Here is a 14,823-nt window from a genome sequence, read left to right as displayed (position 1 = left end):
GAACTATTCAGAGGAATATCTAGAGTCACAATAAGTTGACTAAACATATATCAATTTATTCCTTTTATCACTACAAACTACTTTAGTAGGAAGAAAATTTCCAAATTTCTAATAAGTTACAAGGAACATGACATATTCATCTTTGAATTATATTCCCAATGGATCGGAGAACATAATCTCACTGATAGCATTTTGGAGCATTATTCAATCAAAATTCGAGATCTGCTGAATACTTTATGGAAATCTTGCTCCGTATATAAAGAAAAATAAATGTTATGATTTTTTTACCACAGCAGTATCGATGAAAGCGTTATATTACTGAGTGAAAAATAATAATTTGTAATTTTCACTGCATTATCACAACACCAATGAAAATGCAGAACACAAATGACTATACAGCTGACCAATCAGAAAAGTACATCGATAATGAAAGTATTGTTAACGCTTTCTCAAGTGTTTGCGAATATATCTAGTGTTTTGACTTACCCATGGATATTAGATATCATAACAACAAATTTGACAGTATCTAAAGAAATGCTAAAATATCTTTTGTAAAAATCACATCAAACATACTACATACCATTTTATATAAAACATCTTGTATGAAACATTGTATAAAACAGTTTAGCAAACATATAATATAAAGCATCATATAAAACATCATATAAAGCATAATATAAAGCATCATATAACTTATTTTTTAAAACGTACATACATCATTATATAAATATTATATAAAACATCCTATATAAAACATCACATAAAACATCTTATATGAAACATATCATATAAAACTATATAAAACATTTTATAAAACACACATACAGCATCATATTTAACATATCATATAAAACATTATATCAAACGTCTTATATGAAACATATCATATAAACAATATATAAAGCATTATATCAAACATTTTATAAAACATACATACAACATCATATAAAACATATGATATAAAACATTATATAGAACATCTTATATGACACATCATTTAAAGCATTTTATACGGAATATTATTAAAACCTTATATAAAGCATTATATTAACATGTCATAAACCATACATAGCATTATAAAACACATTATATAACACATCATATAAAATATATTATATAAAACATATATATAAAAAAATTATATAAAACATTATATAAAACACATTATATAACACATCATATAAAATATATTATATAAAACATATATATAAAAAAATTATATAAAACATTATATAAAACATATTATATAAAACATTATATAAAACATATTATATAAAACATATATATAAAAAAATTATATAAAACATTATATAAAACATTTTATAAAACATTGTACAACACATTATATAAAACATGATATAAAACATTGAATAAAACATTGTATAATACATATTATATTAACACATTATTAAAGACTTATTAAATAAAACATTTTACAAAACATATTAAACTGCTATCAACATGCAATTGAATGTCACTTATTCTGTAAGTTTTTTGTTACTACATTGTACTTGTTTTAGTGGTGAGAATGGGACGTAACCCGGATTTGACCCGGATTCGTACGAAGCGTGTCGTCAATGATGTAGAAGTGCCTACCTTCCCGGAAGACCTAGTCTTATTCTCCTGGTACTTTTTCATTTGTGTCATTAAATATTTCTATTGTTGTTCATATTTTGCCTTAGTTTTATTTCGATTTTGGGTTTGAATCATAGTTTCGTTATAATGTAAGTATTCCCTGAGGTTTTAACACACTTGATACATGAAAAAACGGCATTTAAATGTATTCTTATATTTTTGGAATGAATATATTTAGAGAGTGAGCCCTTATGGTATATAAACCAACTGTAGTTTTCAAAATAATGTATCAAGTTACACAACGTAAATTGAATCTCTTGGTCCGCAAAATAACTTCTCCTTTAATGTTTGAAGAGGATGTTTTTAAACAACCATTTACGATTTACACCGCGCTTTGTACTGTATAGTAGGAAGAATTCGCGGATGGTTTAATTTCGCTTTATTTCCGCTCATCTAATACAGGGCGAATATAAAGTTTATACTCTGACACGTATGGAACTTTTGATTGCAGTATGTCAACAATGCATATGATTGCGCGAAAATTAAAACCAAGGTCTAACTGCGACAACCGCAAAATATAGTATCCCCGTGAAATCTAACAATTATACAGTATAACGCTGATGGGCGTTATAGAATCAACGCGTCAGTGTTGAAATAATACTAAAAATTTGTGTCATTATCAGAGATAAAATATTTTGTATTGCACATGGCTACGAGGCTCCCTTGTCTGTAATCTGCAATGCTAAGCTTTCCTGTGAAATGTAACCAATAAAACGCATGATTAAAAATGCAACTACTTGCACAAGATCCCGGAAACCTTGCTGGGTACTCTGGATGGATTTTGAAAACGTACATTGATTATCAAAGAATCAATTTTTGTAGTATAGTTGTTCAGTCCATTGAAACTGACACAGAACTCGCTGTGTATATATTGATTCTGTCCCCTACCATACCTGGTTGCCACGCGACCATGCGACGACAGTTTCTGAAGCTCCACCTGGTGGCCAGAGCGAGGTGATCATTACCTGAAACCTACCTATCATTATCAGAAACTGTGAACGATTGGAAGACCATCTCGATTCTGTGAACATGTCAGCTATACTTGGATCATACAGGCTCTCTCAGAAGAGAAAGTAAGTAACATTTATATTGCTGAATTCATGAGAAAATATTGTTTTAAATCATATAGGTATAGTGTCAGCCCGCAAATTTGTTTAATAAATCTATCGGGTATACCATGACCTCTACGGGTAACCTTCAGTGGTTCAACATAAGTTCCAGTGTTTGACCGGGTCATGCAATTTTGTCAGATTTCTGAATATTGTGCAATCAAACCCTGATGATATTCTGTCAATTATTCAACACTGTGAGTGGCCATGCTATACTTCAATGAAACCACATTTACATGTTCTCTGTTTCAAAATGCCCCAGTTATGCAACATTATCAATAATCAAGTATCTCTGAAACATTTTTGAGAATGAAAATTGCTGAATATTTACGGTGCTAGACAGTGTAGCTTTTCAGTAATTTCTGACATTCCTGTAATATAAACGTCGGATTTCTGTGTATTGTTTACACAGGTATCTTGTGACACGGAACAGCTGATTCTCGCATGATTAATTGATTATTGTAACCAGCATACCGTATAATAAACACAATTACATTACTCTCGGGAAATGATAACGAGGCATTTTATGTTGTACGGGGACAGTATTGATATATATGTATATAAGGTTACACAAGCAATATGTCATTTCTAAACAAAACAATGTCATAGCATACATATAGCATGGTTCTCTGTGCTATACGAAGTGGTATTTTTATTTATTTATTTATTTATTTATTTATTTATTTATTTTCTTATCTTTATATTTTATTTATTTTCTTTGACACTATAGGTGATAACCAAAATAGCATAATTGCCTTTTAAGAATTTGTCATTTCACGAACATTATCACTATTTTCTATTTTCCGTTACATAAATATTCATCTGCATTTCTCTTTCTTCATATTCCCACATTCTTCATTGAAGAGATATCTTTTAAAATATATTTTTCTGGGACAATTATAATAACCAAAATATTTCTTCCAATATATGATAGATAATATCTACCTCAATGTCAATGTAGAGTTCATCTGCCGATAGTTAAATTCAATAAAAATGGAATTTTGGTAAGCAATTATCTAGGATATAATCGTACTTGCCATACCTTTATGGAATCAAGAATCGCACAAAGGTACCTAATTTACCAGATGTTAAGAAAATACGGCTAATTTAAATATTAAAGTGAAAATTCCCACTGTAATATGACAGATATTTGGAAAAAAATGTTCAAAGTTGCCCTTGTGTGATATATTTCGAGTAAGAATCAAAGTTTTGCCCACGTAATCTAGCTCACGTGAAGATCCATAGCGCGTGGTTCGTCGCTCCCTACCCGTGTCGATTTGGGTTTCTCGGGAAACTGAGGAACGGGTCGGTCGGTGCTGTAATGGTTGTGTCCTTGGGCAAGAATTTCCCTAATGTATAAACAATTTCATTATATCACTTCTTTATTTTGAATAACCAATAGCGATAAATTAACATATAGAGGTAAAGATTGTGTACATATTTGTTCGAATGAGGTCCTTAGATTGGACCGTAGAAAACTAGTATAAAATGCGTGTATTATGTTGATTAGCCCGAGTTTCCTCTGACCCTGACACTATGTCTCCCTCTGGTCCTGACATATGTTTGGTGTGAGGACAGAGCGCACTACTATATGAAAACGTGGAATTCTCCGACACAATTTGGCGTCGCTAAGATTTTGGCGAAGATGAAATAAAATCGGGCGTGACAAAACACCTTCTTTATATATAAGGATAAGCGAAATATCTATGACATTTGGTCCAATCGGTCCATTACGTTCCGACTCGGGTGGTTAGTTGCACTGTCACTTACAAAATGGCGGGTTAGCAGTGTGACTGTCAACGTTTGCATACGGTGTTACACTCTGGTCCTACACGAGACACGGTTTCAAGCCAGAGAAACTACGGCCAGGTGTTCTTAGTCAGTGTTTTAGATTTTACACTACAGCATGTTCTACAGAGAGGTAAACTTTCCGTGAAAGTGATTGATCTTATTTTCACATTTGATATATAACATTGAAAATGTAATACGATGATCTTATGTCAAAAACACTTATTGTAAAATCATATAGTTAGAATTAGGACACGATCGCCCTAGGGAAATATGAAAAAGGATTATCTAATCATTGAACTGTTTTTGTTTGGTGTCTATTATCTATTTGAATGCCAGAGCTTTGCAAGCAAACAACATTTTGCTAATCATTTAATTATCAACGTAATGCGAAATGGCATTTTTTATAACAAATAATATAGACAAAATAATTAGTCGTTAAACTTAATTATCCTGGATCCTACATCAATGCCAGAGCTCTCAAACAGACTATATAGTGACAATGCTAGACAAATATAAATATTTATATATAATAGATAATAAATTGTTTTTATCCTTACGGACGAATTATAAAAGTAAAATAATAAAAAAAAAATTCTCCGTTAGCGCTTTCGTCGCGTCATGGCGACTCTTCAGAATGATTTTATTTATATATATATATATATATATATAGAACAAAGTTGAAATGTCCATGTGACAATAAATAATAATAAAATAAAAAGCCAAACACAGATCTGCTGTCTCCCTAGTACGCAGGGGCAGAATGTAGCCGCGAAAGTACTAGGGAGACAGCAGATCTGTGTTTGGCTTTTTATTTTATGTATATATATATACACACACAAAGAGATTTGATAAAAATGTTAATAACTACGCAAAAATACACAAAAGTGTCTTGGGAGACTGACAGAATTGTTCTTTACCTGTGTTTTTATATACTGTAAATCACTTTCATTTCCCGTGGGATTTATTTTTGCGTTAATAAGCGAAGATGTTCAATCGCGAGCTTAAATCCTTCGCGATTATTCGTACGAAAATAACAACTCTAGAAGACATCCATGTCGATTTTGTCGTTATCACATAGGCGTCTGCTTCCGGATAGTGCTTTTTTTTCTTTAAAACTCTTCCATCATATCAGCAGTATTTCTTTCTTCTTAATATCCGGAAGCAAACGCCTGTGGTTATCATAACTTGCTATAGACATTTCTGTTGATTTTAGATATATATTTGTACCCTATATCAACAAACAAATCTGCTAGACACATCATCATTTGATTCATACATTTTTAGAAGTCATCCCCTTTTTACTGAAAAAATGCCAATCATATGAACATCTATAAATCAAAGGTCGGAGGTCAAGCGACTGCAAAATGTAAGCTATAGGCATGGGGGCTATTTTGACGGGAGTTTAATTTTGCACTTTCGACTGGTAAACTATAAGCGAAGGGGTTATTTCCGCGGGGTTTATTCTTCAATTATGATAATATCTGAGGGATTTTAATTTCAGGCTTTTTATAGGTAAACTATGCATGTGGTGGTTAATTCCGCGAGTTTTTTTTATTTACTAGTTACATCAATATGATATCCATCAAAAATAATGTTTAATGGTTTTCGCATATTAAGCGTAAATTCTCCCTCGCGTAAATTTTCACGTTAAAAGTGTATTAAAGGAATGTTTTATTTCCTAGATAAGATTTATATCCATTTCATTTGTATGAAAAATACTACATAGCAGATGTAGCAGATGTTAAATTATGTAACACTGTATTTAAGTCAATTTTAAAATAAGTTGTTTTTCTTTTTAATTAAAAGAAATGTCACAAAGGTTTAAGAGTCACAATCAAGCACAGAATCCAGGATTCCAAAAATCCCAGTAAACTTGTTAGGACGTACCAGATGGTTCGGTTGGTGATAAGAAGAACAGAAGAAATAGAGAATTAATATTTGATTAATATTTATATGAATGTCGTACAATGCCAGGATTATGTCGTCAAAATAAAGAACCTAGTTGTTGCGACATTCTGATAAATCATCGTCTTCAAGAACCTATCAACATATAAATTGAACCAAAATTCTAACCCAGATTCGATAAAACGAGGACAAACTTTGAACAAAATATGGACTCATGAAATACCACTGAAATAATACAAGTAGAATACAACCAGGCCACCCAGAAGGACCTTCTGTTTCGTAGACGACACGTAGATGCCTGTCAAGTAGAAGATGTATATCACCGATCTCATGGACTTGGTCTGTTTCGGTTGGTAACTTGATTCAATATCTACTCCTGTACGCCGACATAGTTAACTAAGTATGCCCTTCCTTGCATACTTTATAGAATTATGGGTTTCCGTCGGATACATTTCTCCTCATATGACCAAAGCTTCCGTGAAGACGTTTAACAAAACAAAAAAGGAAACTTTGGTTCGTTTGGTTTGTTTTTGTTTAACGTTCCTATTAACAGCCAGGGTCATTTAAGGACGTGCCAGGTTTTAAAGGTGGGGGGAAGCCGGAGTACCCAGAGAAAAACCACCGGCCCACGGTCAGTACCTGGCAACTGCCCCACGTAGGTTTCGAACTCGCGACCAAGAGGTGGAGGGCTAGTGAAAAAAGGAAATAACTAAGAAAAAGAAAGCTTAGTACGTTAACAGCAGAAAGTTATCCTAAAGATAGTCTGGAGACACCTTATCACTTCATGGTATTAAAATCCGCGTTTTTTAAACAGCTAAAGCTATATAAAGACAACGCCCGGATCATGAGTTTTGGTATGGACGATGGGAAAATTGTATTTAATAAAAAATACACAATGGTAAACCCCAACTAAACATAAATCAGCCCTAATCACTTATTGAAATATATAACACCCCTGTTTTCCCAATATTAACCGGCAGTTTGTCAAAGTAATCTCGTGCTACTGGCATACCAAAGTACGCATATCCTCGCAGTCTTCAGCAGGACACGTTAGTGTTATTTCTAGCCTTTCCTATTATATGTATGCTTGACTTATTACATCTTATTGATTTTCGGTTCTGCAGGAATGTGGGCCTAGTTTTCTGTCTCTAACAGTTACTCCCTATACCTCTACAGGACAGTCTATTGATTCAAATGGCTCCGTGCTACGTATTAATTTGGTTACGTATTCAAATGTCTGTGTTATAGGTTATAGCCGACTTAATGATTCAACAGGTCTGCATCGTGTTCTATATCAGCATTCATTACTTTTTGTTGTAATTTGAGAATTCATTTATCTGCTCCTTTAGGGTTCAGTCGATCGTAAGGTCTTTATATTGCTTTTTACCTTCAGTTGGTTATAACCGTCCTGCACATGCTAGCCCCATTGCATGAATGCGACTAAATTTGGAAAATGATCTTCACTCTTCCGCCAAAATTGGTTTCTTACATGTAAATATAGCTCCCTTGACAATGCCCAACGCTTTGGTTATAGGATTGAGCGTGTTAGGGTGTTGGTGGTGGTGGGGGTGTTCGGGGTTACGTTCATTAACCCGAGGCAGGCCAATGTGTCAGATTTAGGTTGCACTATTAAGTCGGATAGGTTCCGCGCTATCATAAGTATGTAAATACTATCATAGTGCAGCCCACCCAGCAAGCGCGCACACATACACAAACCAACGCATGTAGCTCAGACAAGGGTAGGCCGTCCTTAAACGGCATGGAACTGTTGATAGGACGTTAAAAAATGTAAATGAATAATAATAATAATAAAAAATCTTGTGTTCCTTTCCAGCCACACACAGGAATGTCTGCAGTTGCTGATACAATCCAAAAGTGATTCATATGAAAAAAATAATAATAAGAAAATCAAGCAAAAACCCCAACATAATAACCATGTACAGCATTCGACGAACTTGTTACATTGTAGGTAGGGGCTTTCTTAATGACATGTCTCTGATCTGTAACCTGATATCGTAACTGATTATATGTATGATAAATAACATCATTTGTCATATTTCTCTCGTATACAGGAATGATATAATGCTAGACAAACGTAACAGAAACAAATTGTTTCAATCCAGTAAAATAGGGTATATGGGAATGTTATCAATCGGGAACAACTTTCTGCCATCAAGTAATCGGACTTCCTGACTTGTTTTCAGTTGACATTCGTCAACCTTCGAAACTTATTGAAACTTGCAATATATTGTCTTATCTACCAAACACCTATGTCGATTTCATCATTTGGAAAGTCTGTTTAAAATGTAACAATGATTAATTAACCAAAAAATAACCAAGAATTTTTTTGTTGATTTCAACAACTATTATGAATTGAATAAAGCTGGTATACAATATGTTTCTTTATACAATCTTCTGAAGGACATATACGGTGGAAGTAGACAGTTATTGTATGGGTGTGAGTGAAATAGCACTTTTATTGTCCCCCGAGATATGAACTTTTTCCCCCCGAGTCGAAAGTGCATTTTTCAGAAATACCCATACAATAACTGTTTTATTATACCGGCAATTAAATCTTTCCGTTTTTCTGTTGAACCAGTGTTCATAACCTCCACTATTCCTAATGCTTTTTCCCGAAGATAGTCTTTCAGCATGCTAACCGCCCTTTGTGTTTTATTTCCCGTTGTGATTTAGCGCTGACTTTTTTCAGAAACAATCCTCTCTGGCATTTCTTCATCCAGATTATCGAAACTTGTAGATGCAGTTATTTCCCAAATATTTCTGTAGCATTAATTCCCTTGAACGATTTCAGTAAACAAACTGTGTCTGATTCGTTTTAGTCTCGAAAACGCTTATGCATTGTGTAATCAGAATAAACGAAAAAAAAAAAAAAAAAAAAAAACACGGGTTAATAGCATTTTCGGAAAATATTGGTTCAAATAGCATTTCTATTGTCTACTTTTTATAAAGTGTAAAATAAGAAAATGTATGATAATATATACTATCAAAGACGTTAAAGAAAACGCATGCACATTCTTAATAATCACGGGGACACAATATCACAATATTTTCAATTGATGACGAAACTGTAAATCTAGAATTTATTTGATATAGGTTGACATACCACATAACCAAAAGTAGTGAAACTATTATTTTCAAATCTCTCATTTTGTAATTCAAAGATTATTTCTACTGAACCAATTTATTTATTTGTTTTAGGGCAGAAAAATTAAAAATAAAGAAAAAGCAACAAGAGATTAAAAAAGAGCTGAAGGCAAGCCAGCAGATAGACCCACCGAATTATCAGTACCAGCATCCCAACGACTTTGAAGGTGCCCAACCATGCGCTCCCATCTGGGAGGATGGAGTCTATGATGACTCGCCATTTTCTCCAGACGTTGTATTCGATCCGGAGTATTCTGAATGGAAATTCATGTATGGGCCGAGTGAGGATCAGGAAAAACTCTACGTGGTCAGAATATGTAAGTTGTCAGTGTGTGAGCGATTTATCAAGTGCATCTCTACACGTAAGCCTTTCTCCTTTGAGTTTTAACATAACATTTGGCTTATGACAGGGGCTTACAGTTTTCTCGTCATGCCTTAAAGGGCCATCTAGTTTATTTTAAACATATTTTATTGCCAATATACAAAAAAAAAAACAACAACAAAAAACCCCCAAAAAACAACAAAACAATAGACACAATTTACATGAAGAATATAGACGCCCGTTATAATAATAAATGTATAATTTAACGTATGCACACATCATAAGATGGCTAAATAGTGATACTTATGTACATTTGATGAGGAAAGGGTAGAGAAAGGCAGTAGAAGTGGAAGAAATCAGGTCATTTTCATGGAATAACAATGTTAAATATCCACAATTTGCACAAAACCTGTCAAGGACTATACCAAAGTGTTTGCTTACGCATGTAGTTTCTCAAAATCATCAATACATTACTGTAGATGTTGACAGTTTCGTAGATTTAATACGTAGAACGATGTAGAATCAAACAATTGTAAGTCTTACAAATAATCAAACCTGAACGATAACCACACTTTTATGTTGTGTCTGTAGCCCACAAAGATGCATTAGGTTAAACCTGATTCGACTATACACAGTAATTTTGTTTTAACCTTAATACAAATGTCGGCTCGGAATAATAATAACACAAATATGGCATAAAGGTAGGCATTTTGATAATTAAAATGTTCCTGTTTCCATTAAGACATCTGATAATAGCAAGAATGATGGTTTAAAGAAAAATAATTTAACCGTGGAGTATAGGACCATTTTCAGAAATATGCATCTTTTACCTCAAACTTACCGTTGAACTTTTTTCCTAAAAACAGTCCGAGTTCCATGAGCAGAGTTTTTGATAGTGTCAAATAAGATCATTTTTGATGTTTGAAATGTCCCCAACAATGCTCTAGAGTCAGACGGGCTTTCGATGTCATATCTGTGTGATATTATTTTCAATCAGTTGCAATACAAGGTCATGATAATATCATTGTTTATTTAGCATTGAACTGCGTTAATTTAATAAAGCGGGCTGTTCAATTTTCCTTTGTCCAGTTGGTATTCATCAGCCCATAATTTCCAACTGAAAGCAGTTCAATGCGTATATTTACATTTGACAACGATTTTTAAAGGCTATATCCAGGAATTTTGCTCTTACGATGAATGAACAAATTAATATCGTCAAAGAAGGAACAGCCTTTTCAACAGCCATCTTTCGGAAGTTATGGACTCGTAACCTTCAAGTGAGGTTGGTAAAGTTATATAGTGGGGCTGCAGAATAAATGTAAATATACAAATATGAAGACAAATCCGGTCAATGCGCCTATTTTGAGTAATATATGTGATACACACGAGATAATTGTGTCCTCATGAACCATGTTTTTTTTTCATATCAACAACAATGGCCGTAATAAGCCATGGTACATACTAACAATCGGTGAAGTTACTTTTGTTTACTTGCACCATGCTAGTAATTTATAGGCTTGTAAAATATCACTGATATTATTTGATTTGCTATGTAGGTGACCCTTTAATAATTAAAACTATATTGATGCTCTTTGCTTCTTGACCACTAGTGATAAATAACACGCCTATGGAATCAAATTTGACAGCTTGATACAGTGGAAGGGATTCCATGTGCATGCGATATAGCATTAAAATAAAATATATTGTTAAATCTTTTTTAATGCTTGTTGACATTTTCATTATCAATTGCAAAACAGAATCTGGTATTTTCTCTTATGACTTCGCAGTGTGTTTCCTCCGTGTTGGTTTTAGCTCACTATTACTTCTCTTTGTGGAGAGAACCACACGAACATCATTAAGTGTTATCATATTGAAATGTAAACCAGGACACATTACCCTTACACTCATCTTATACTATAACTTTAACTCAATGTACACTCAAACTATACTATCCTACACTTATCCTACACTCAACGTACGCTCAACCTACACTATCCTACACTTATCCTACACTCAACGTCCACTCAATCTACGCTATCCTTCAGCTTATCCTACACTCAACGTACACTCAATCTACGCTATCCTTCACCCATACTACACTCAACGTACTCTCAATCTACGCTATCCTTCACCCCCATCCTACACTCAACGTACACTCAACCTACACTATCCTATACCTATCCTACACTCAACGTACACTCAATCTACACTATCCTTCACCTATCCTACACTCAACGTACAATCAACCTACGCTATCTTCATTCATCCTACACTCAACGTACACTCAACCTACATTATCCTACACTCATCCTGCACTCAACAATTACTAATCCTATACTAACCTACTCTCATTCTACACTCAACCATTACTCATTCTACACTTTCCAACACTCATCATACACTCATCATACACTCAACCATTACACTCAACCATTACTCATTCTACACTTTCCAACACTCATCATACACTCATCATACACTCAACCATTACTCATTCTACACTTTCCAACACTCATCATACACTCATCATACACTCAACCATTACTCATTCTACACTTTGGCAGACACTCAGCCAGACACGCAGGCGAACACGCCAACACGCTAGCCATACACGTCAGCAGGACCGCAGCATACTACGCAGAGACACGCAGAGACATCGCAAACCATGACTCCATCTACACCTCATCCTACACTTAACACTCATCATACACTCATCATACAACGCATGCAGACACTCACACCACAACTTCAACCATGACGTCATTCTATACTATCCAACACTCATCATACACTATCATACACTCGTCAACACTCACTACACTCATATTACAATCATAATTACACTTCCTCATAACAATCATCATACACTCTCGCACCACCAACCATTACTCATCCCTACACTATCCTACACTCATCATACACTCATCATACACTCATCATACACTCATCATACACTCAACCATTACTCATTCTACACTATCCTACAGTCACCCGGCCTCACATCCAGTTAAAGGTGCAAGTCAAGCAGGTGAAGGAAAACATATTTTAAGTAATCTCCACTGCACGTAAGTAGAAATAAGAATGATTTGTCTAAATTTGAAGCTTTCAGAATACACATGGGCGAATTGCATTTCAATCAAATATAATATCTAATTGAAAAAGTTCAAGTCGACATTATTCGACATGTAGTATATAGCTAAACTTTCTTTTTATGAAAAACACTGTGAGATTATTAATAAATAATGAAATTAGAAAAGTATGTTTGTCATATTTCAGATGATTATACTATGGTTATGGTTTAACTGACTTTTAAGTGATATGTAACTGGCTATAATTAGTGTTTTATTTAGGGTACTTAAATATTATAATGACGTTAATGCAATCTATAGCGATATCCTTTGAACCACATGGCAGATATAATGTTTATGTCACGTACGTCATCCATTTAACTGTTCGCAAGTAGACGCTTTCATAATAGTTGACCGATTACCTTTTTCAGTGCATTGTTTCACGAACATGTAGACAATGAAGCAATTACAGTATATATATATCTACAGGAAATGACGTTCACAAACATTAAAAACTACTAAAATAAAAAAGGGAAAAAGAAATAAATAAAAGCGCGAATAATTGGGATTCCCAAAGGACAATGTATAATACCAATATATTGAAATAAAAGGACATGGATATGAACGCATGAAACTCCATGTTAATAGAGCTTTAGTTAGTCTCTGCCATGAGACATCATCTGCAATATGTATCGCTTGGCGTAGGATGCGCAATTCTTAAGCCGAACGATGAGAGCCAGAAAAATGAAACATTACACATTAGATATACAGTACAAAGTTAATAAATATTTAACATTTTATGATTTGTACAGCATATTGAAAGGGCCTGTTTCCAGTTATGTTAATTCTCCATAGGAGCCTGCCCCCGTATAATTTCTTATCTAGCTCAACTACAGTTTTTTTCTTTTCCGAAGAATAATTTTACACCTTTCCGACACCCAGATTTCATAATGTCAGTTAAAATGTATTTTTATAAAGTTGTCATTTTGAGCATCAAAGACATAAGGTCGTAAATAAAAGAAGATTATCTCGAAATTGTAATTCGCAACATAGTATCAATTTCTTTTGATAAATATTTCCAAAACATCGTGTTTATTCATAAAATATAAAACAAAAATTTTCTCGGATGAAAATTCACTTGCAGAGACACAATTATGAAGAAAAATGCCATAAAATTGCAATTTTCTCCCGTTATATAGTTTTGGATGCAAATTTCCATCACAAATTTGGATAGAGCTTTACTTGTTTCATATGTGTACCAAAAATCAGCTAATTCCATGTGGTGGAACGTTCTCATATCGCCGCCTGAATGTGGTTGTAAATTGAAAGAAAGGGGGAAATGAGTAACAACCTTGTCTGAAACCCTATTATATAGCTTATTATATACAAAATTTTATATTGAATATCAGAGCGGATATTTTCGTGACAATTTTATGATATCTAACGACTAAATAAACAGTATCGATATAAAGATTTACACTGAGGACACCCTGACACATGAATACTGTTCTATCTCAAGTTGTCCTCTTTTGAATTTTCTGATCGTGTGGCCTTGTACATTTATCCGTATCTTCTTGTCTTTGTCTATACGTTTACGGAATCATTGACTCGACGCTAGCTATTCTTGTCTCACTTTCCTTGTTTTATTGCCCCATCTCCAAAGCGTTGGGACCCTGACTTGTCTCGCTTTCGTTGTGCCTGCCGACCACGCCACATCGAATAGATAGATTATCCATATGAAATACTTTATTTTGTTCTAAGTTATCAATCAATTCTGCGCTTCTTGGAGGTATTGAATGTGATTTATTATATTGTCTTGTTATTTTGT

At 33.8% G+C, this 14,823-nt stretch overlaps 1 protein-coding gene across 1 annotated transcript in view; it reads left to right on the top strand.

Annotated features, from left to right (window-relative positions):
- Positions 1-2,584: 2,584 nt before the first annotated feature.
- Positions 2,585-14,823, top strand: part of LOC117318016 — a 31,836-nt gene continuing 19,597 nt past the window's right edge. The window contains exons 1-2 of the mRNA XM_033872994.1: positions 2,585-2,708; positions 9,660-9,922. Of these exons, the coding sequence (XP_033728885.1) occupies positions 2,665-2,708; positions 9,660-9,922 (307 nt within the window). The 5' untranslated portion in view covers positions 2,585-2,664. The remainder of the gene's footprint in view (positions 2,709-9,659; positions 9,923-14,823) is intronic.

This window comes from Pecten maximus, chromosome 19 (genome assembly GCF_902652985.1).
Source record: "Pecten maximus chromosome 19, xPecMax1.1, whole genome shotgun sequence".
In the NCBI taxonomy this organism is placed as follows: domain Eukaryota; kingdom Metazoa; phylum Mollusca; class Bivalvia; order Pectinida; family Pectinidae; genus Pecten; species Pecten maximus.
The sequence above is the reverse complement of the archived record's forward strand: the minus strand, read 5'-3'. Positions and strand labels throughout refer to the sequence as shown.